The sequence below is a fragment of the Molothrus ater genome, chromosome 12 (genome assembly GCF_012460135.2).
Source record: "Molothrus ater isolate BHLD 08-10-18 breed brown headed cowbird chromosome 12, BPBGC_Mater_1.1, whole genome shotgun sequence".
Lineage (NCBI taxonomy): Eukaryota > Metazoa > Chordata > Aves > Passeriformes > Icteridae > Molothrus > Molothrus ater.
In genome coordinates this window covers 20,869,291-20,891,702 of record NC_050489.2, presented here as the reverse complement: position 1 = coordinate 20,891,702, position 22,412 = coordinate 20,869,291, and the positions used below count along the sequence as shown (strand labels likewise).

General features: G+C 53.8%; 1 protein-coding gene across 1 annotated transcript in view; it reads right to left on the bottom strand.

The window, feature by feature from the left end:
* The window catches only part of ZFHX3 (zinc finger homeobox 3), a 130,385-nt gene that overhangs the window by 64,460 nt on the left and 43,513 nt on the right, over positions 1-22,412 (bottom strand). Inside the window, exons 2-3 of the mRNA XM_036390195.2 lie at positions 19,644-22,387; positions 17,225-17,721 (exon numbers count right to left, since the gene is read on the bottom strand). Coding sequence (XP_036246088.1) covers positions 17,225-17,721; positions 19,644-22,341 — 3,195 coding nt within the window. The 5' untranslated portion in view covers positions 22,342-22,387. The remainder of the gene's footprint in view (positions 1-17,224; positions 17,722-19,643; positions 22,388-22,412) is intronic.

Sequence of the window (22,412 nt, the reverse complement as noted above, 5' to 3'; positions counted from 1 at the left end):
AGCAGCACCACAGAGGTGCACTGTGCTGGCTTCCTCCTCCAAGCACTGATATCTGAGCAGCCCCAGTGACCAGAACCAGCACGCGAACCCGGCAGAGCCTCAGCGTTTACTCGGAGAGGTTGACCAAGCTCAGGAGCTACTGGAACCACTTCAGCCCTGCCAGCAGATCAGGAGAAAACCTCCTGATCTCCTGCAGCATAAGAGAAAACCCAGAGACCGACTCTTCCTCGGAGTGAGGTCAGACAGGGGTAATTAGTCACAGGCTTAGTAGGAAACCCTTCAGTGCCATGAGGACTGTACACCCCTGGGGAGGGACAGGAGGTGACCCTTACAGCAGAGCTGGAGCGGGGCTATGGGTCACCACAGAAAGGGACCCAACCCCGCTGCAGACCTCAGGGGCCTCGTGAGCATCTCCTGCCCTCGTGTGCCTCTGATGTGCTGCTCGAGATAAATCACACAGCCCTGCAAGAGAAGAATCTGAATTTTTAATGAAAGTCATGTGGATGCAGCTGTCTGATCCTGGTCTGTTCCAAGTACTCCATAAAAGTCAGGGCTGGCCAATCCATCTTGCTCTCCTTTCACACCTGCAGTCCCAGCTGGAATCTCCTGAGCTGGGGGCGGGCAGCGCAGTGGGACCCGCGCTGGGCAGGGCTGCAGTGCCAGCAGCCTCCCCTCCTCCTGCAAGGGGGAAATCGATCCTGCATCCAGCAGCAGGTTCAAAAGCTGAACTTCTGCTCTTTCTTACCCAACCAACATCCTGAATTGTTTACTGCTTCCAGAGGAGCAGCGTTACAAACCCTTCCCTGCTCCTGCCTCCGTGCTCACACCTCCGTGGTGCAGCGCCAGTGCTGCAGCTCAGGCTCGTTTGCCCCTGAGTTTCTGCAGCTGAGCTTGTGGTAACTGCTTATCTTATCCTTATCTTTCTTACCTACAGGCTGGAAATGTAGCACTCCCTCCTGCCACAGAGCCTGAGGTACCAGTCCAAGTTCCCAAGAACAAACACAACTGCCCCCATTAACAGCCCATCCCTACATCCCACCACATCTGTATTTTCTGAGCCCTCCAGCCCTGCCTGCAATAAGTGAACACCACTTGCTCTCCTTGTTAGCCATGTAGCTGTGCTGCAAGGTTTTGGGTTCCCCCACAAACCCAAAAGCAACCCAGCAAATGGGGTTTGCTCCACCAGCCCTTGAAGTCTCATTAAAAGCCAAATATTGCTCAGCCTAAGGATGGAGAGCTCAGCATGGATTTTACTGAACGTTAAATCAACCAGCAAGCATAGCCAGCAAACTCTGTGGCACTTTAACTTTAAATAATGCAATAATTATTGAATTTCCTTTTTATAACTGAAGTGCTGGAATGTAAACAATGGGGCTGTAATTGCAGGAAGGGGGGATCAATAGAGGCAATCGTTTTCAGCCATGTTAATTGTAAATACAATTGCTCCAAGATGTCAGCCTCGTTCTTCTCGCTCCCAGAATCATCCTAACGGATGACAGAGTCCAACTTTCCCATTACAGCTGTTCGTTCCTTTAAGAGGTTCTCAATCAGGTCTGATCAATCTGTCAAGATAATGCATAGAGTAAGTAAGACTCTTCCAAACACAAGCTCCCAATCAATAGCCCGGACCTGCTTAATGAGGAGGGGCTAAAGCCCAGGGGGAGGCACAGTCCCAGCTACTGCTTGGCTTCAGCAGCCAACTTCTTCACAGGGTCTTGGAGCAGCTCCTAACAAGGACATTGTTCATGCTGCCCGTGATGAGCAGCATCCCTGCACACCCACAGTCCCACGGGGTCTGTGCACAGAGAACAACAGAGGTTAACAGAAAGCAAGCGCCAAGAAAGGCTGAACTTGTAATCACAGCCCCCACACCTTTTTAATTGTGCAACAGACCTGCAAGCACCAATTAATCATTCCTTGGAAGAGATGCCTGAAGATGCAAACCTGTATGGGGACAGCTGACAGCCAAGAGCTTCACTAAGACTCCTCCTGAGGAAGACCTCCTTCCCATGTCTCAAGGAAGCACAAAGTCCATGGGGAGCCAGCACTGGCCCAGTTATGCTGGCCAACCCCTTCCAGTGCGGGGGAAACAGAGTGGGATGCTGGCTGAAGAGCTCTTGAGGAGGGAGGAGATGCCAAGGGCGGTGAGGGAGCAGCCAGAGATGCTGTTTCCAGCTGCGGTACCTAACTCCAGTAGCACAGGCATCCCTTGCACACCTGGGCCACCGTAGCCTTGCAGAGCAGCCCAGAGAGGGGAAAGGAACGGGTCTGACTGCGCCTGGGCACTCTCCTACCAGCATCCAACCTCCTCTTCTCCCACAGCTGCCCTGCAAAGACTTGCCAACACAGGAAATCCACCCTTGGGCAGCTACAACTTAACTGCAGAGAACCTTCCAGCTCCCCTGGGAGACACAAGCGCTGCTGCACATGGAGATGCACACAGGAGCGCGAGTATCGATCCTGCTAATTATAGTGCTAAAACCACAGCACCATGAGAGCACATTTCCTATCAGCTGGCCTGTAAAGTGCTGCCCTCAACCCTGCACGCTCCTGCCCGGCTGTGGCTCCAGCACAGGGCCCACCACAGCCCTGCAAGGGCACCTCTGACCAACAGGAACCAACAGCTCCACACAAAGTGACCTCTCCTGTGACCAGTCAGGACGTCAGGGTGTCACCCAGAGCCAGCCTCACCCAGCAGCTCCTGTGGGCAGCACAGACTTGGGAATGGTTGCACTCCTCTTGCAACTGAACCAAAGCCTGGATTTGGGACATTCTCATCCTCAGGAAAGCATACAGTTTTGTCACTTCATATTTCCATGGACGCTGCCATCCCTGGAGAAACACGGTGGAAAAGCTGCACTTTTGCCAGAAAAGCACTGTATGGACAGCAACAGGATGGAGTGATGAAAAAAGAAAAAAATATTGTGCCAGAATGCAGCAACATCACCAAGGAAGAGGCTCAGGGCTTCCAGCCCACTCTTATCTCAGTACTGGGATAGGCAGGAGCTGAGGAATTCAGGGAGCCTTGTCTTTTCCAGGGTCAGGAAAACAAATGGGTAAAAAACAACTGAAGACAGTAACCATAAGCAGGCCTCACAATGCCACTGCCCAGACATTCATAACACATTTTGTACATCTACTTGAAAATGATCAGTTCAGTGTGAGTTGCTAAGCTGTGAACACTCGGGTGAACTAGAGCAGCCTGGGAATATGGAAAAACACTGGATAAAAAGTAAATTATGTAATCAAAAGTGTGGGGGTAACCTGGAAAGATGGCAGGATTGAAATCTGTTGTCCGTATTGCAATTGTGCAGGTGCTGAGTGATTGAAGAGGGCTTTCTGTAGCACGGAGCCAGGCTAGGACTCTCCCTCCCAGTGATGTTTTGTTTCCTCTGGCAGCCAGGGGAAGGATCCCTGCGTTACACAGGAGGGCTCTCCAAGGGGCTCTGATGCAGCACACTCCTTGGTCTTGTGCTGATAACACAGCTGAGAAAATGCAGCTCACTTAGCCACCCAAACCCCTCTCTATGTGTGCAGCCTGCTTTAAGGATTTAAATTAAAATGCTATTTTCCCCCCATATTAAGTCTTTTGGAAAAGAACCACTGGTCTCAGAAGGAAAAGCCTGAGGACTGTGTGACAGCCCTGTGCCCTGCCCTGCGTCCCGAAGAGCAGGGGCAGCCAGGTGTGCCAGTCCCTTTCCTGCTGCCCCGTGGCTGCAGAGCAGAGCCCAGCAGAGCTGGGGGCAGGACAGGGGGACAGAGGGGACCCTGTGTGCGACCAGGGACTGCTGTAATGATGCACCATGGAACCGTGTGGGACCCTGCACCAGCCACGAAACCCAGCCTGAGCTCACACTATTTAATAAAACACTATGGACACAGATTAACCCTCCTCGCCCGGGATTTATTGCTTCATCCATCTCCAGGGAAGCTGTGATGGGCTGAAGCTTTCCTGGTTTTCATACTGCTTCTTTCTAACTTCTTACAGCACTGCACCCCTCAACTCCCAGCAGATAACCAAAAACAGTAACAACAACGCACAAGACAATTGTACAATCCTCTCCATAAGTCGCAGAGTACCAGTATCAAAGACATGGAGGATGCAATCTCCCCGTGCAGAAGCCAACAGAGATCCGTGGAAAAACAAAAGACCCAGCCCATCCTTTGCCCACAGTCCACAACGAGGATTTTTCAAGATCAGGTGATAAGGGAGGAAGGAAAACGAAAGGATGCTATGATGGACTAATATGACAGAATGGGAGCAGAAAGAGGAAATACATAATACTCCTTGAGTCTTGAAGGTGAGCTGAAAACCCTGGAGCCAGGGAAGGCTCCTGGCAGTGAGCAGCCCTTCTCCAGTGGCACCGGCTGCAGGGCTGGGCACCAGGCTGGGCAGCCAGAGCACCAGCTGAGACACATGCTGGCCATCAGCCTACCCCGAACAAGATCTGAAGCTGATTTCAGACCACGTTGCCAAGGTAAGTTCTTTAAGTGTCTGTGAAACACAAACAGAACACAAGCACCACGGAAATGCCCATGAGAAAATAAATAATTCTTCATTCAGTGAAAGCTTTGGATTGTATTAGACAAAGCCTGGGGCAATGTAATGAAAGAGGAAGATAAAAAGAAATGGAATAATTACTCACAGAATGAGGCAAGAATCCTGCTGGAAAAATATGTATGGAACTACTTATAATTAAGAACCAAAATAACGTCTGCACACAAAGGGCTGAATTAAGGCAACCTGCTACTTGCTATGTTCTACAAGGCTGTGAGGGCTCCATGAACTCAATGGACACTAATGTGTCCTAAGAGCTGTGTACAGAAATTCGTGCAATTGCTCCTTGCCCCACACCCCTGAGCAAGTACTCTGTAAGAAAAGCCGCCGAGCTCTTGGGGAGGAGAAGCCTTCAAACACAGCCCCCTCCAAATTTAACTGGGAGATGCCTCCAGTCCTCGGGCATGTAACAGCTCCCAACCCAGCTGGTTCCCACCAGGAAGGACACATCCGTGACCCACAGCAATCCACAGCAGCACAACTGCCTGGCTCAGGGATCCCACACTGCCACCAAGCAGCTCCCAGCCTATCAACAGTTGGGTTTGCTGCTCTGTATTTCCTGTGTACGTCTAAAATCTCATTCAACTGTAGTATAATTCTGCAGAGGGATCTACAAGAGAATAGAATGGCTCTGAGCATTAGTTACAGCTATTCCCTCCTAGACAGACTACAACAATGGAAAACACAGGAGTGCAGAAGCACGCTGAGGCAAACAGAGCAAACCCGAGATGATGAATGTCTCTGCTCTTTGGTGCTCTCTTTGTTCCTGTGCATCTGTGTCCACTGGCATTTGCCTTCACAGGTACAGAAACCCCTGGGAAAAACTAGGCCCACTATCTACTGGTTTTAGCTGTTCTGGCTCTGCAATCCCAGTGGGCAGTCTGCAGAGACACACACAGGGTAAATGACAAACACTCAGCATTAGGAGGGTGGACTGACCACTGCAATTCAAAAATAAAATGGAAGCAACAAAACCTTTTTTGGGAGCAGCATCACTCACAGAAAGGTGTGAAGAGATAACAGATTTCTAAACCCTGTTTATGAAATTGCAGGTGTAACTCCATTTACTCCAGCTGCCCCAAAATTCTCATTTCTGTGATCACATGGGATTAACTTGTCTGCAAAGATACCCGCTCATGGTTACCATATGCTAGCAGGAGGTCAGTCTGCAGGTTTCATGTCTGGACAATCCCCCTGCACAGCCCAGAGTCAGACACTTTGACAGGTCTAGGTGGGCATGCACTGGAAAATCCAGGTAAGTCAGAGCCAAGGAGGTGTGAAAATGATAAAAGCAAAGGTGCTGCTTTGTGGGACCATGAAAAATACTGACAGGCAGCCAGAGGTGTCTGTAACACAGACCCCATGACATGAAAACATCATCTGCAGGTCTCCAAAGCCTTTGAACCTCTCCCACCTATGGTCACAGCATGCTTGGAAACCTGCTCCGGGACAGCAAGCCCCTTCTCGGAGGGACTGCCAGCACCTGGTCCCTTTCCAGCACTGCTGCAAGTGGTGAAAAGCCAAAGCCAGGCACTGTCCTTCCTCTGCCTCCTCCCAGGGGCAGGTCCTGCACTCAGCAGTAGATGCCACAGCATGTGCACCCTGCACACACCCCAAGAGTACAGCTGTGGCCCCACACCTGCACGAACCCCAGAGCTACTACACAGCAGTCCCACAACTGCTGGGGCGAAGTGAAGGAAATCAGAACTCTCAAACTCACACCCTCGGGCTTTGTGCTGGAGAGGAAGGAGGTGAGTCTCACCTGAAGGCAGAAGGGGTTATCCCAGGAGAGCTCCCTGCTCTTCTGCTGGCCCTGCCTAAAGCCCCTCCATGTGAACACTACAACAACTCTCCGGGCCAGTTTTCAAAGAATGACCCAAGTGCCCAGGACCTGCTGAATTAGGAGTTTCTGTGCAGCACAGACTGGGGGCTGGATGGGCACAGGGATGTGAGAGTAGGAACCAGGCCAGGGCACAGACACAGCTGGCTAGAGGAGCTGGCCAGCGATGGGCACAGGAGAAGCCCCACTCGACGCGGGGGCAGCTCTCACCCTGTGCAGGGCAGGGCAGCACCACAGCAGGCACGGAGGGAGCCGGGGGATGCACGGGGTGCCAGGCTGTGGGTGCCTCAGCCCTGTGAGCCCGGGGTGCTCCAGCAGCCGTGGATGTGTGAGCCCGGGGTGCTCCAGCAGCCGTGGATGTGTGAGCCGTGCCAGGCACGGGAGTGAGCGCTGCTCTCCTTCCCCACCAAAACCCCCGAGGCCTCCGCGCGCGCGCTAACCACAGCCCTTTGAGAGGCTCGTGTATTTACAAACTAAGGCACGCTGAAATCAAAGGGGATACCATATGACATAATTCACATTAAAATGTCAACAGGCTGACAATTTATAGAGTCAATCCACCGGAGGTGGGGAGAACTAAGACGTGGTAATTGTTTAATTCCCGCTTAAACCAACAGCAGCTTCACCTTCAAAGCAGCACCGCGTGCGTGGCCCCTGGCTGCTGTCAGCCCTGGTGCCAGCCTGGACCTCAGCCAGCAGGGAGGCAGCGGCCTCAGCCATCCACTGGCACCAGGCACGGGCTAGGCACATGGGATGCCGCTCCGAGGAGTGCAGCTCCAGCCGCCCCACGGCAAATATTCACCACCAGCACAAGGATAACCAGTTCCTCAGGAAGGCAGAGTCACACTGGTCAGGGCACTGGTGTCCATTTCCACACCTGGGCACAGCACACCTGCTCTGGAGGGGACACAGCAGGTAGGTGCTCCAAGGGCTCAAGGAACCGACTCACCCAGTGCCTGGCTCTGCATGGCCCTGACAACACCACAGCAGCGCAACAATGAAAGCATGGAGAGCCCCAGCCATAAACAAACCCCCTCGGGGTACACGAGAACTTTTTACCCCAGGTAGATGGCAGCAGCTTTGCCCACATCAAACGTGCTGCAGTGTTTTGTGATACTCAACACCAGCTCCTCAGCCCGCTGACATCCCTGCCTGTGGACAGGCTGCTGGCAACACGTCTTGCAGCTTGCAATAAAGCATAAGGTAGGCAGGAGAGAGAAATGTGCACCACTGGGAGAAATTTTACCTGGATAAACCGCAGCCAATAAATTTTCTATAAATGCCAGCTAATGCTGTCCCTTGGAGAGCACTGGGCAGGGACTGCCGGGCTCCAGAGCCCTCGGCACAGCCTCGCTGTCTGTACATAAACAGTAACACCTCATTCTCTCTTCTACCTCATTAACTGAAACGCATTAAAACAAGTGTGCACTGGGAGCAGCAAATGAGACTGTTAAACCAAGCTGATATAATCCTCATCAGCTGTGGGAAATGAGCACACATCCATTACACTGAATCAAGCCGCCAACTGCGACTCATCGAGGATGCTGAGACCCCAGGAAGATGCTCTTCCCCCACAGCTGTACCAGGCAGCTCAACCACTGCCTCCAGCACTCTCTCATGGGGCATTTCCAGAGTGCTGGGGCTGCATTTCCATTCCAGCAGCTCCCCCACAGCACACAGCTGGGAGCCCTGGTCCCACGCTGCAGCCACGAGCCCACTGTGTCCAGAAGGAATCTGCTCAGTGAGATGCAGGGAACCATCTGACTCCCGTGGTATCCAAGTAGAACAAAAGGCCAAGGCAGCACACAGAGAACATGGGACGTTTCCCAAGCCCAGTTTTCCATGGGGACATGCCCAGGCAGTGTGACAGCACCTGGCCACAGCAGGGCTGGCCTCAGGTGAGGGACACACGTTCACGCCCTGCCCAAACGGTGCCAGCCTGCAGAGCCACAGCACGGGGGCAAGGGACCACAGCACCCACGGCGCTGACAGCCCTGTGGTGCCACGGCTGTCCCCGCTCCCCCAGCTGGCAGCCAGATGTGACCGGGGGCAGCCTCAGAGAGGCTGACAGGAGCTGTCCCACAGTGACACCGACTTCCAGCACACAGCACCAGCTCACACCAGGATACGGACCTGCTCCCTTCTTCTGCAGGGCCACCGCGCCACGCTCTGCCCTCATGAGCAAAGACTCACTTAAAACGTTGAAGAAATGTTCATTTTGCCTCTCCCCCGAGGAGGCAGAGCAGGGAGCCCTCCCAATGCTGCAGGAACCGGACAGACCACATTCACCTCGGACAGACAGACAGACAAGACAGCACTTTGTGCCCTCCACCGCCTTGGGTGTGAACTGCTGACCTCACCAGAGCAGCTCAGGTTTCCAAACTCTCTTCCTCATGGCAAGCAGAGCTGATGAGGCAGGCTGGGGTCCCCTCTGCCTCGCCCCCAGCCCTGCGGTGGGAGGAGGTTCCCTCTGCCTCAGCCCTGTACTCGCAGCAAGAATGTAAACAATCCCTTCGATCCTCACAGCTGCTATTCCAGAGTTTTTAACTCAGCAGAGCCATTACACAGCATTTCCCCCATGTGCAGTCTGTGCACAGTGCAGCCCATTCCCGGCTGCCTGGGACTTGCTGCTCCCTGTGGAACAGGACACCCTGGGGTCTCCCTGGCAGCTCCCAGCAGCCTGCACAGGCATTTTGAACGGGGTCCGTGAAGTCTGTTTAACCAGCATGATGTGTGCAACAGAATCACAAAGAAACAGGCATTTAAAGTGACATCTGTTGGATTAATTAGCTGTGTAATTAGCCTCCCCTCTGTGGAGACAGGCTTTGTTACTGCTGCCTGAAACTTCCCCAGGTGATTCTCTTTGTATCCATCCTTCCCTGAGCACACGGAGGAGCAGAGCGGGTGAGATGGGGCTGTACTGCCCAAATGAGGGGCACCAGGCAGCCCAGAGGCCACGGGGCACCTGAGGGGCTACAGCTGGGTCAGAGAGCCCCAACTGCTGCATCCGTGTGGTGGAACCCAAACGGGAATGTCCATCGGCCTGAGCGCATTCTGCAGGTCTGTTCAGAGATGAAAGGCAGGGATACAAGTCAGGCATTTGTATCCTCCTCAGTTAAATCAGAACATCCCTGTCTGCTGCGAACAGCTCCCCACCTCCCTGGCCGGGGAGCCCAGAGCTGACACGGGGGTCACAGCAGCTCAAACAGCTGGGGGACACAGCAGCCACTGCACCCCGAGCCATGGACAGCTCAGCAGAACAGGAAAATCCCCAGGCGATCTCCAGGACAAGGAGGAAAGCTGGGATCGTGGGATAGCTGCAGTGCACTGATGGCTCCATGGCCAGCTGCAGGGATCCCCCTGCTCCAAAGCAGAACAAGAGGGATGCTGGGGGGAGCCGTGCTGGGCTCTGCCCTGCACCCTGGGCTGCAGCGCCCAGCCCTGCAGCACCCAGCCCTGCAGCACCCTGGGCTCTGCCCTGCACCCAGCCCTGCAGCACCCAGCCCTGCAGCACCCTGGGCTCTGCCCTGCACCCTGGGCTGCAGCACCCAGCACTGCAGCACCCAGCCCTGCAGCACCCAGCACCCTGGGCTGCAGCGCCCAGCCCTGCAGCACCCAGCCCTGCAGCACCCTGGGCTCTGCCCTGCACCCTGGGCTGCAGCACCCAGCCCTGCAGCACCCTGGGCTCTGCCCTGCACCCTGGGCTCTGCCCTGCACCCTGGGCTGCAGCGCCCAGCCCTGCAGCACCCAGCCCTGCAGCACCCTGGGCTCTGCCCTGCACCCTGGGCTGCAGCGCCCAGCCCTGCAGCACCCTGGGCTCTGCCCTGCACCCAGCGCTGCAGCACCCAGCCCTGCAGCACCCAGCACCCTGGGCTGCAGCACCCAGCCCTGCAGCACCCAGCCGTGCCTCTCTGCCAAAGCCACCTGGAGCCCAGGATCTCCCAGCAGCTAAGCCAGCCTCACCAGAGCCACCCAGCCATACCCCAAGGCTCGACTTCCAGAGAACCTGTTGCACAAGTGCAAGTTTATTGCCTAATTTGACTTGCAGAACTTGGCTGCCCACGTCACAGTGCAGAAGCAGGATTTTTACGACTGGCAAGAAGGGGAAAAAGCCCATTATGGTATTAAGTTATGTACCATGCATACATTATTTATCGTAATTTAATGAATTCCCTATGAGATAGCAAACACAGAACCTCCCATGCTGCTTCCATAGCAATTCTGGGGACTTTGTTGCAACAGTTTCTTTAGTTCAGTTAAAGCCACAGAAGGACAACACAACATCCTGCAGCCCAGTGCACTGACACAGCCAAACAGAAACCAGCTGTCCATGCCAGGTCACATGGAACAGGTGGGGGAAAGCACCTTGTGGGCCCCTTCCTTCAAACCAGCCCCTGCCAGAGATGGATGCTAATGAATGCCCATCCATAATTTAATGAGGTCGTCGCCAGCGAGCCTACAGCTGCAGAACTGGTGCTTGGCCAGGGCTGGTACCCAAGGCCCTGAAAACCTGACCCTGCCCAACCAGAAAAGGAACCAGAGCATTCTGAGGCCTTTGAGGTGTATCACCTGTGTTCAGGAATCCACCTAGTGCAGGCAGCTGGACTCAAGACAGACTGAAATGCCAGCTGAGCTCTGGGTTCCAGCCCGGGACAGGAGGCTGTGAGCTGCCAGCCTTTGGGATAACAAAGGAGATGGGAGTCCAGGAACACCAGCAAGGTGGATGGGCAGGAAGAGAGGGGCAGGAACCGAAGGCCTGGAGAGCTGTGCGTGGGGAGACTGTGAGGATATAAAAGCCCAGGTGCTCTTTTGTTGGGGGTCCCTCCTCAGAGGCACCAGGACTGTTTCTCTGTTGCTACACCAGGAATAAATAAATGGCTTTATGGAACGAGACATCTGAGGCTGTGTCATGGGAAACCTGGGGTGGAACTGGTGAGGAAACCTGGTGTGACTGGGTGAGGGGGGTGTGGGAGTCACACAGGACCCATCGGGTCACTGGAGCCACCACGGGAGGGGCTTTGGTCCCAGCAGTGAAAGTCTCTGGCCTTGGGAGCGTGACTGCTCAGGAGTCTGGGGAATGTCTGACTGGGGAGTTTCCCGAACAGCCCCTGCAAGGAGAAACACAACAGCCAGAGGGAGCGTGGGATCCTCAGGGGATCTACAGGAGCACAGCCCCTTGGCACAGGCTCTGTGCCCTGCCTCCAGTGCCACCTGCCTGCTGCAGCCTCACACCAAGCTGCTCCTGGCTCCTCTGCCTCCTTGCTCTCCCAAACCCTGACTTGCTCCAGGCCTACCTGCTCATCTTCACCTGCCTGTGCTGGCTGTCTGCAGGAAGGGGGAAAGATCAGACAGACATGCTGTGAATAAGATCCTGACAAACCATGCTGGGATAAGAGCACAGATCAGCTGGATAAGGCCACAAGAGACAGGCCCATCACCTGTCCTGGACAAGCATCTTCCCCGGTCTCCTGCCTGGAGCTTCCCACGGCAGAGCTGAAGCTGCAGCAGGACAGTAAGTGGATGCCTACCACTGCTCACAGTGGCTGACCACCCAGAGGACAGTGCCAGACTCCTGGACCTGGAGCGGGCTCCCTCCCTCCCCACCTCCAGGCTGTGCTCTGCAGAGCAGTGACCGCCCACACCAGCACGGAGGGACAGTGGCAGCTGGTGCCACCAAGGCAAGGTCTGCCACAGCCTGCCAGCCGCCCTGCGCCAAAGCTGCGGCCAGAACCACTCCGTCCTCCCCCTGAACAGCCCAACAAGAAGCACCGCCTCACATGGGAGAAATTCCTGCTTGGAAATTTAAATACTCATCCCCATGTTCCAAAGTTACCAGGATAAAAGAATGAACCATAAACACAGGCAGAACTGGCATCGTGCACAGGAAAGGGTCAGATGCACACTGACACTCCATCCAACACGATGACACCTTGTTTTGAGATGACACCTGAGGCTGAGAACAGCTTTAAGGCCCTCCCTGCCAATCCACAGCCCTGCATGAATAGGGAGAGCCAAGACCCACTCCTGCTGCTCTGCCCACAGGCTGCTGCAGAAGCCAGGAAAAACTGAGCTTATATAGATTAGGATAAAGCTTGACAAGGTGTTTTTCTGTTTGTTTTTTCTTTTTTCCTTATGTTTGGTTTGTTTAGTTGGGTTTTGCAGGCCATTCTCACAAATATTTTAACTTCTAAACCTGTTTTGGCTGAGGGTTTTTAGCTCCTTGTTCTGGGGAGATCCTGGTTCCTGCTGTTGACCAGGGCTCCCACTCCAGTTCACTCTCACTCCTTTGTTATTTACGTTGCTTTTACAGAGTGGTTTCTTTACTAAGCTGCTGGCTGCACATGGCTCAGCACTTACTGGAAAACTTGAAAGACAAACCTAAGTGACAGAGGCCCATAAATAAAACATAGAGCAAGCAACGCCGTGTGCTCTCAGCAGTTCTGATTCCAATCCTTTCAAAAAGCAGTGCGGAGAAAGGAAAAGTTCTGTGATCCTGTACTAACAGTCTTTGGTATTCAATACCTAAAGGAAGGTAAAGACATCTTTTAGTGCCAGGGAGAAATCTGTCACTCACAGGAACATGCAGCCCCGTGAAGGATGGGTCTCAAAGGGTTAAACTGATACGGAGAGCTTTTTGTATCAAAACAGCTGTCAATCCCAACAGGAGCCAAGGTCTGGACCTAGGGGTCCTTTTCTGGGGCCTGTGCCCCCTCCTGTGGGGCTCCTCCCCAACTCCCGGAGCAGCAGAGTCCTGCCAAGCCAGCGACTTTTCCCTTCATGGCCCCTCCACATGGGGCCACCCTTCAGGTTTATCCTCCATGCAGAGGTACCTTTCAATTCTGCTTTTAAACACAAGAGATGGATGCTCTCCTCCTTGCCCTCCCTGTAACAGGGGCCTTCTTCTCTTGCCCAACCTCCAGATGAAATACTTTCCTATTTGATCACACTGGGCTTTCTGTGGACTTTGGCCAGGCTCCCCTGCTCTGTTTTCTCAGGGGTTGTTACGTTTAATACAAGCACCTGAGGTGCTTTTTGGTAACCCCTCTGTGGCCCACACACATCACACCCTTTACTGTATCCAACAGCAGCTCACCCATTTTCACATAATTTTAACTTCAAAGTTAGCTACTATTACAGAAGGTACTCTTTGCCTTGTTCTGTTATGGAAGAACATTGAATTTGAATACGTTATCATCATCATCATCATCATTCTGTAACTACATCTCATACAATATTCCATGCATCCTCTGGGATTAAAACGTTTTGGGGATTTTCCAACAAGTGTCTTTGAGAATCCTGTGGCCAGCAAAGGAGACAGAAGCCCCCGTGGGAGAGGCACGATGGGACAACGCTGCTCCATGGTGGAACTGAGGCGTTCTGCTGGGTGTTCAGCTGCACATCCTCCTTCCCTTCCCACAGGGCAGCTTTGCCTCTGTCAGAGTCAGCACACATCCACAGTTTCATCACCACTACCACCACGAGCACAGAGATTAAAGAGTCTTTTTCCTGCACACTCTGCATCTCTAGCTAACAAAGAGCCTCTATGCATGGCACCACGTAACCCAAACCCTCTCCTCCAGACTCCCTATTCCCTAAAAAAGTGAACTCAGCACTTGGAAACACTGAAAAGTAAGACACTGAATGAACTCATTGAAGGCACTTGCTGGCAGTCTGGCCAGCAGCGTGTTTCTTCAGTAGTTCTTTGTTTAAACTTCTTCTGAGCTGCACATTCCGAACTAGAGATTGTCAGGAAGTTGTAGGAAATGTCCAGACCTGGCTCTCTCAAGCAGATTAATTCCTTCTGGAAACTCCACCTGTGCAGGAGATGCTGGGAGCTCGTGCCCAACCTCTTCCAGATGTGAGGAAGGCATGAGGAGAGAGCCTTGGCTCTGCCCCAGGGAGCTGCCCTTGCCTCTGCTCGAAGCCCCTGTCACCAGGCCAGAGCGTGTCCCGCGAGGGAGGCAGGGTCTCCAGACCCACCATCCGCCTCGGGCCGCAGCAGCCACCCCAAAATGCCATGCCATGCCCTGGCCTTGCAGGGAGCTGCTCAGGACAGAACCCCTCAGCCACCCAGGGTGCTCAGCAGTCACAGCAAGGGACGGGCAGCACCTTCCCCCAGCAATTCCAGATAAACAAGGATTTCCCCTTTAGTCACAGAATTTTAGGGGGACAGCAAGGAACCGGGAGCACACAACAACAAAGGGAAGGTTACCAACCCTTGCAGTTTTTTGGCATTCCCCTCCCTTACCCCTGCCAGGGAGGAGGCCTGGCAGAAGCTGTTGCCATGTGCAGGATGAAGGTGGCAGCAGAAGACCAGACCTTCTCCCCTGGCACTGGCAGTGCTGCAGCAGAAGACTGAAAGGTTCACCCGACTGTGGACTGACAGTGTCTCCAGATCACATTTTCTGGCAGCAAGTAACACTGACAGAAGTGGCACTTGGGCAATGCAAGCAGCCAATAACATGTGATTTAGGAAAAAAATGGCAAAAGCAGCAGAATAAGGAGGATTGTGTGTGATAAGCCCAGTGTGTGCTCTCACCCAGCAGCATCTGGAGAGGATTTTCTCCAGCAGGCAGGGAAGAACTCGATTACATCCAGTTAACTGTGCTCTAAACTGATTATGCATGTGCCAGGCTAATGGATTACATTAGCAAGAGGAAAAATAACATCCAATCAATCTCAATTTACTGCAGACCACACCAAGGCCTGAGAGAAGAGAAACCATTCTGTGAACTCCCCCCAGTGCTGCTGCATCCCTTCAGTTATCAGCAGACATGGCATTACAGCTGCTCCAAGGCCCGAGAGCCCTGCTGCAGTTGTCTGATCCCCGCCTCACCCACAGAGGCTTCTCCACTAAGTCAGTCCCTGATTCCAGCCATGCTGAAGCAAGACTGGTGAATCCAGCCATCCACCGACCTCTGCTCCCAGCTTTATCCAGCCATACCTGAAGGCCAATACATGGAGCATTCCAAAGGAATCCATTACTCTGAAACGTGTTATCCCTCAGCTGGTGTTTCACTGCTTTGTGTCAGAGGCAACACAGGGCTGGAGCAGCCCTGAGACTGCCCAGGCCCCTCACAGACCTGAAAACTGACAGTTCCTCTGTGCTTGCCCAAGGAAAACATCCTAGCAATCCTTATTACAAGAACCTCTGCCTGTCCCCCGACGCTGGTGGGATTTTTTTTTCCATTTTTTCTTTTTCTTCCCCTTTCTTTCCCCTCAGTGAGAGAATTCTAGTGCCTCAATTGTTTTTTCCCACTGGAACCCACTGTAGACGAAGGGCCTGGATAAAGAAAACTTTAACCTTTGCAATGTATGCTTAAAAGAACAACATTATGTGTAAAAAAATAATCATAATACACTTTCAAACAACTCTCTTGTACCCCAAACTGACCTCCAGAGAGGAGATTCAGTTCCCTCAGCTGGGTTCCTGAAGTCTCATGGGGACTGTGCTGCCCTCAGTTTCCAAGGTGTGTAACTCTCCCAGCCTCCTGCACGCCAGAGAGCAGAGGTGTATGTGCACACCTGATCACTTCCAGAGGCTGGATCCCAGCTCAGCATGGAACAATCGCTGTCACAGCCATCCTGGCCTCAACAACGAGCTCAGAGAAACCCTGCTCTGAGCAGCTCCCCACCAATGCCAGGTAGGCCCAACAACCACAGCTCAAGGTAAACCTTACATGATGCTCCTGGTTATAACCTTCCTCCCTGAATTGGCTGGAACTGTTAATTCCTAGGAAAAATCCAGTTTTGAAAATGTGTCTACACTGTGAAGTGGGTGGGTATGATAGAGCTCAATGTCAGCTCTTAAATTCCCATTACATAAAGAAAAGTTTTCAAAGAAGCAATTAAAAAGTGCAAGGTACACTCTGTGTGTATATAAAGAAACCTCAGCACATCTGGGGGAAAGCAGGAAGAAAAGGATGAGAAAATACAAAAATCCTGTGAGGAAAGAGCAGACAATGAGTGGGAGAGCACGTGTGAATGGAGGGGATGCGGCTGCTGAGATTTATGGCAATTCGTACCTGATTGTTCATACTAAAGCTATTATGGGATGATTAGAGAAAAAGGTGAAGCTTTAAGTCCAGTGAAAATCAATAGAAACGTCTGGAGCAATTCTGCTGCACGAGTGAAAGGACTATTTACTGTATCCGGAGCTCCTCTTGGGTTACAGCCCACAGGGCTCGGGCCAGCAAGGGGAGGGGGCTGGGGACCAGACCGGTGAGACAGGAAAGAGAAGATGCTTATAATGGTTATAAAGACAACACAGAACGAGGGGGGTGGGAGGAAAAGGCAACAAGATGGGAGTGACAGCCCAAACGGCGCTGTGGATGGAACAGGCAATGCCCGCGAGGTGCAGGGCTCCTCTCCAGCCTCCTCCCTCCAGCACTGTGCCCACAGACCCGGCACTGACTGCACAGAGCACAGCAGCACGGCAGCCACAGCCCTGCCACCCGCCTGCTGCCAGCACCAGCACACTGACCACTCTGAGAGCCTTCCTGTGGCACAACGGGACAAACTCCATGGGAAAGGGCCAACAAAACACAGGCAAACGTCACCTTGCACAACTTTTCTAACAGGGATTGCTCCATTTCTGGGCAGAGTATCACAGCTGCAGTGCCACAAGACACACAAGCCCCCTCTAAAGCACCGTGAACATCTAGTGCCCTGAAGCCTGGACAACCACAGTCACCAACAGAACACAGGCTGATTGGGGGCCAACGCAGAGCTCTCAGCAGCTCATCTCCAAAGGGTCACAGTGCACTGTGGTTCAACTTAGATTTTCCCTGGAAAATGAAAGAAGATGAAGCAAAGCCAAGCCTTACCTTATAGAGCTTCAGGCTGGCCTCGTGCCTGGAGTTCACGGTGTGCAGGCGCAGCTTCTCCAGGCTGTTGGTGTAGTAGTCGCAGGCATTGCATTTCAGATGGACTGGGTTCCCAATGGCCACGCACTTGAGCCTCCACTCGTTGGCTTTGCCCCCCTCCTTGATGTGTGCCACCAGCTGGTACTTCTGCACGTGCTTGTCGGTCTTGCAGTGCAGCTGGAAGTTGGCCTTGAGCTGGGTGTTGTAGCGGCACAGCTTGCACTGGTACGAGTCCCCCATCACCGCCTTCCACTCGTCCTCGGGGAGGCTCCGCTCCACGTTCATGTGCAGGCCCAGCATGTCCAGGTTATCTGTGCTGAACTTGTTGCACACAGCGCACTGGAAGAGCTTCAGCGACGGGTCATTGGTCTGCGTGAAACTCTCACCCAAGTTCATGAGCTCCTCAGACACCAGCTGTCCTCCACCCAACCGCATGTCCAGCGGGATCTCGCCACCCACTGCACCAAGAGAAAAGGGGAAGGAGACGTCAGAAAGGCTGAATTCCAGAAGATGAACACAGAGCAGAACACGAGCTGCTCCCAAGTGCCACCAGTGTACCCACAAGCACATGAGACCACACACAGCTGTGTGTCTCCCTTCGCCCACTCCTCTGTTTGCTGGTCTGCACCAGAGCTGAAGAAAAAAGTTACTGCAGCCAGCACAGAAGGCTGGGAACAGACCTACTGTCACCCTTCCTACCCTCTTGCTCAAGGATCATCCAGCCCTCTGCCCATCAAAGGTGGCAAGAAAAACCCTGCAGACTTTGAGAGGATGAAGAATTCCATAGCACCACACTGAAATTTTCTGTGGCTATTTCAAGAACAGCATTCTGGTTTTTTCTTATTCTGTTTTTTGTTGCCTCCCTGGAGAAGCAAATCCTACCTCACGCAGTAGCTAAGCACAGTCCCTACCACACGAAACAAAGATCAGCAGTCACAAGCCCAGGAGATGGCCACCTCACAGGGAGGTCACTGCCCTGCTGTCACAAGGTGGCAACAGCGTAGGACATGGCGTGGACAGAAACAACCTGAGCAGTGCCACTCCTGCACTGTTATATCTCATCTCTTGTCCAGGAGTTGAAAATGGTGAAGAATCTTCTAAAAACAGTTTTGACGAGGTAAAGACAGCAACCAATGAAGAGGATATGAGAGTATGTCACGGAGAGCCAGGAGGACCCCACCTTTGTCAGGCTGACTCCTCACACCAGAGCTCAGCTCTGCTCACTCACAGCTACTGAGCACAACAGGCTCCTGCTCACGCCAGAGCACCTGAGAGATGCAGAGAAACTCTGAACAAGCACAGAGACTAACCAGGACTCCTGTGCCACTTTGCTCTCCTTTTCCGTGTTTAAGACATTTATGCTCCTTCCACAGCTTTTCGGTATTTTACCTTGATTTGATGTCACAGCTCACCTTAACAATCCTATGAAAGGAACCAGGTCAACAATTCCTCAGTTAATCAAAAAGATATTATTTTAACTTAACTTTTCATTTCCTGTGTGGCAAGTTATTTGCTGAGAAGCAAGCGCTCTTTAAGACACTCTCTCCTGAACTCACCATGCAGGAAAAACCCAAAAGCACACTTTTCTGAATTATTAATGCTCTGCTCAGTTTTGGACCAAAATGTAAGAATGGGAAGAATCTGCCTCACTTCTCACAAAGCTCATATTGTGTGTATCTGAGCCAAAAGGGCCAACCTGGTGTCAAGTGCTTATTAACACGGGCAGGGCCTCCCTCTGCAACCCTCCGTGTGAGACTTGCAACCATCAAGTGCACAGCTCACAAACTGCTCTCCAGGCAGCTCATGGACATCCAAGGCCCTGTCATTTACTTGAGGAACTTCAGTTAAAACACTCCCAACTTATACAACTGCCCCGTGCTTCAGCAGTGAGGGGCTCTGAGCTTCAGAAGCCTCCAGCCCCATCTGTCACCGGCAGCAGAGGAACACCATCTCTTCCACCCCTCTCAAACCTGCTGACCTTGTCTTCTCAAACCAACCCCGAACAAACACACCTGCCTTTGGGAGTGCCAGCAGGTGACTGCACCTTCTCTCAAAGCTACCCATCAAACTACTCCCACTCCCCACCAAACCCAGGAGACGTTCTCAGGAAACACTGTAGTTAGGATGCTTTCCACAACGAGGAAGAACATTCAGTGCCACGGCACCCGTAACCCGTGTCTGCTGTTCCATTAACTCCCTATGAAAACTCTTGGAAAATGTATTAGAAAAGCCACAAGATGAGGAAACACTGCTCTGGGTGAACACAGATGAGAAATCTGCACTGCGCAGCCTCCATGCTTGACCACCACACAAAGGGAGCTCATGAGCTGCCTTTGCTGGGTCTCCCACATGAACGTGGTGGAAACCCCTTCAGCCTCACCTAGAGATGGAGCCATCGTTGCCATGGGGTTGGTGGGATCAAGCTGGAACCCCCCCATCATGAACTGTGCATCTGAGGAAGCGCTGTCTATCTTCAGGTTGGGCAGGTTCATGTTCTGCGCCAGGTAGTACTGGTAGAGCTCGGCCTCGGCGGGGGACGGCAGGCTGCCGAGGCCCAGGTGCCGGTTATGCTGGATCTGGGACATGTTCTGTTGAAGCAGCATCATATTGTGCATGTGCTTCTCACTGGTCATGTGGATCCGAAGGTTTCTAGCTACGTTGGTCTCATAGTCGCACACCTCGCACCGCCACGTAGGTTTGGTTTTTGGTTTGGTGGGGGAGGGAGCCCCACAGGTGCTACCGATGTTGGCGGCGGCGGCGGCCGCGGCAGCAGCTGCTGCCGCCGCTGCCCCCGCGGTGTGGCTGAACACTTGCTCTCCCCCTCCGTTCTGCAGGTTCTGCATGTTGTTGAGATGCTTGTCGGACTGCATATGAATACTGAGGTTGCCTTTGGTAGTTGTGGAGTAGTTACAGACCTCGCAGCGGAAGGGCTTGTAACCACAGGTGTAGCTCTCGCCCCGCGCCAGCCGCGGGTGCGGCTGCCCGCTCTTGCAGTAGACGCAGGAGCCACCCGGCTCGGGATGTTTCTCCTTCATGTGCGCCTCAAGCGTCTGCTGGTACTTGTAGTGCCAATTGCACTTGGGACACTTGAGTGTCTTACATGAGTTGCGAGAATGCATCATAGTCATGTGGCCACCCAGCGACCGCGAGGAGCCCAGGACCGTGTCGCACTTTGGGCACTCCACGCCGCTCCCCGAGGGGCACTCCCCACCCCCGAGTTCACAGAGGGGGCCAGCGTGCTGGTGATGGGAGATGTAGCTCCCGTCCTCGCCCTCTGCACTCTCATTTGGTTCTGGTGCTGTGGCATTGTCTTTATTGGCACTTTCATCGATGAAGTCCAGCCTCCTGCTGCCCTCGGCCACACTGGCTCCGCCGCCCTCATTGTTAAAGCTTAAGTGATTCCTCCTGTTTGCACCATCAAAGACAAAGGAAGAAGCAGAATTAGAACTAGTAGAAGCTGTGCCCCGTGACAAGGTCTGGAGCACGTTAGGCATTAAGGGAGAGTTAGAAATGCTTTGGTTTGAGAGAGCAAGGTCCTTTTTGCTGCTGCCACTGCCTGCCACAGCCCCAACATCCTCCTGGGGCCGGTCCTCCAGTTCATCCTCCAACTCGTTTGGAAATAGTCCTTTGCAACCCTCATCATCGTCATCTTCTTCCTCTTCCTCCTCTTCCTCTTCCTCCTCCTCCTCTTCCACATCCTCCTCCTCCTCCTCTTCCACCTCCTCGGCTGGCTCCACCTTTTCCGAGAGGCTGTCCTGGTCGTCCCCCTCTTGTTTCTCCCCCCCTGCCACCCCAGGGTCCTTCCCCTCTGAGGATTTGGTGGGACTGGAAGCCAGCGGGCCCAGGGGGACTGAGGTAATGGGAGTCTTCAGAGCCGAGCTGGTCAGCCCACCCAGGTTGAGGAGTGCACTGGGGGCCAGGACACCCGCTGCCGGCGGCGGCTCAGCTCCACCGGCCGCCCCGGCCTGGAGGGCCTGCTCACCTTCCATGCAAATGCCACTGAATTTACCATAAAAACTGTGTCCAGGGCCTATGAGGTTAGCTGCGGAAACGAGAGGGTGCTGAAAGGTTTTGTTTTTTGGTTCCAGAAAGCTGACAAGGGGTTCCTTGTCTTTGCCTATCCCTTGGATGATAGCGGAGATGTTCTTATTGCTAAGAATTTTCCGCTCCTCCTCACTCAGAGTCATTCGGTGGTCGTGCACGGCATGGGTCACGAACGAGCGGACATACCCAAAGGAGAGCTTGCACAAGAAACACATCAGGATGGGCTTCCTCTTCCCATAGAGCACAAAGCCATCGAATTTGGACAGGTCCACATTGTTGGGAACATCTTTGGATACGCAGGAGCTTTTGGCAGAACCGTCGCTGTTCAGGTAATCCTTGTTGCTTTTGTGTCGCACATCGAAGACGCGGAAGCTGTGCAGGACGGGGCTGATGCCCGCCAGGGCTGAGGTATTCGGGAAGGTCTGGTCTGAGCCCTCAAACCACTTCCCGAAGGATGAGGCTATGTGGAAAGTGTTGATGATCTGTGGGTAGACGGGAGCGGCAGCAGAGGGATCTCCCTGCTTGGGCAGAGAGTTCGGGAGCAGCGAGGGGAGAGTCCCGCTGCCGCCGGCAGCCCCGCTTTGCACCAGCTGGCTGAGGCTCTCCACGATGTAGGCTGAGCCGTCGGGCTGGTACACGATCTCGCCGGCCAGGTTCTCCACGTCGCTCTCCTCCTCGCCGTCCTCGCTGGTGTCGCTCCCGCTGTCGGCCCGCAGCGCCGGGGGCGGGCGGGCGCCGGCACAGCGGTGCTCCATGTAGCTCTGCAGGCCGGCGAAGGAGGCCGCGCACTGCCCGCAGCTCACCTCCTGGCCCGCGGGCTCGGCGCCGGGGCCCGCCGCGCTGCTCTCGGCGCCGCGCTCGGGGAACGGCACCCTCAGGCTGTCCAGGGGGCTGCAGCTCTCCGCCGCGGGCTGCTCCATGCTGCCGGCCGGCTCGGGGAGGTGCGCGCTGTTGAGATCAGTCCATTGCTGGTGCTGAGGAATGCCGCACCCATTGTCCTTCCCGGGGATGACGGGCGAGTCACAGCCTTCCATGGCAGGGCCGGCACGGAGCGCTCATTGCACCCGCTACGGCTCCGACCTGCGGATGGGACAGAGGAGAGAGG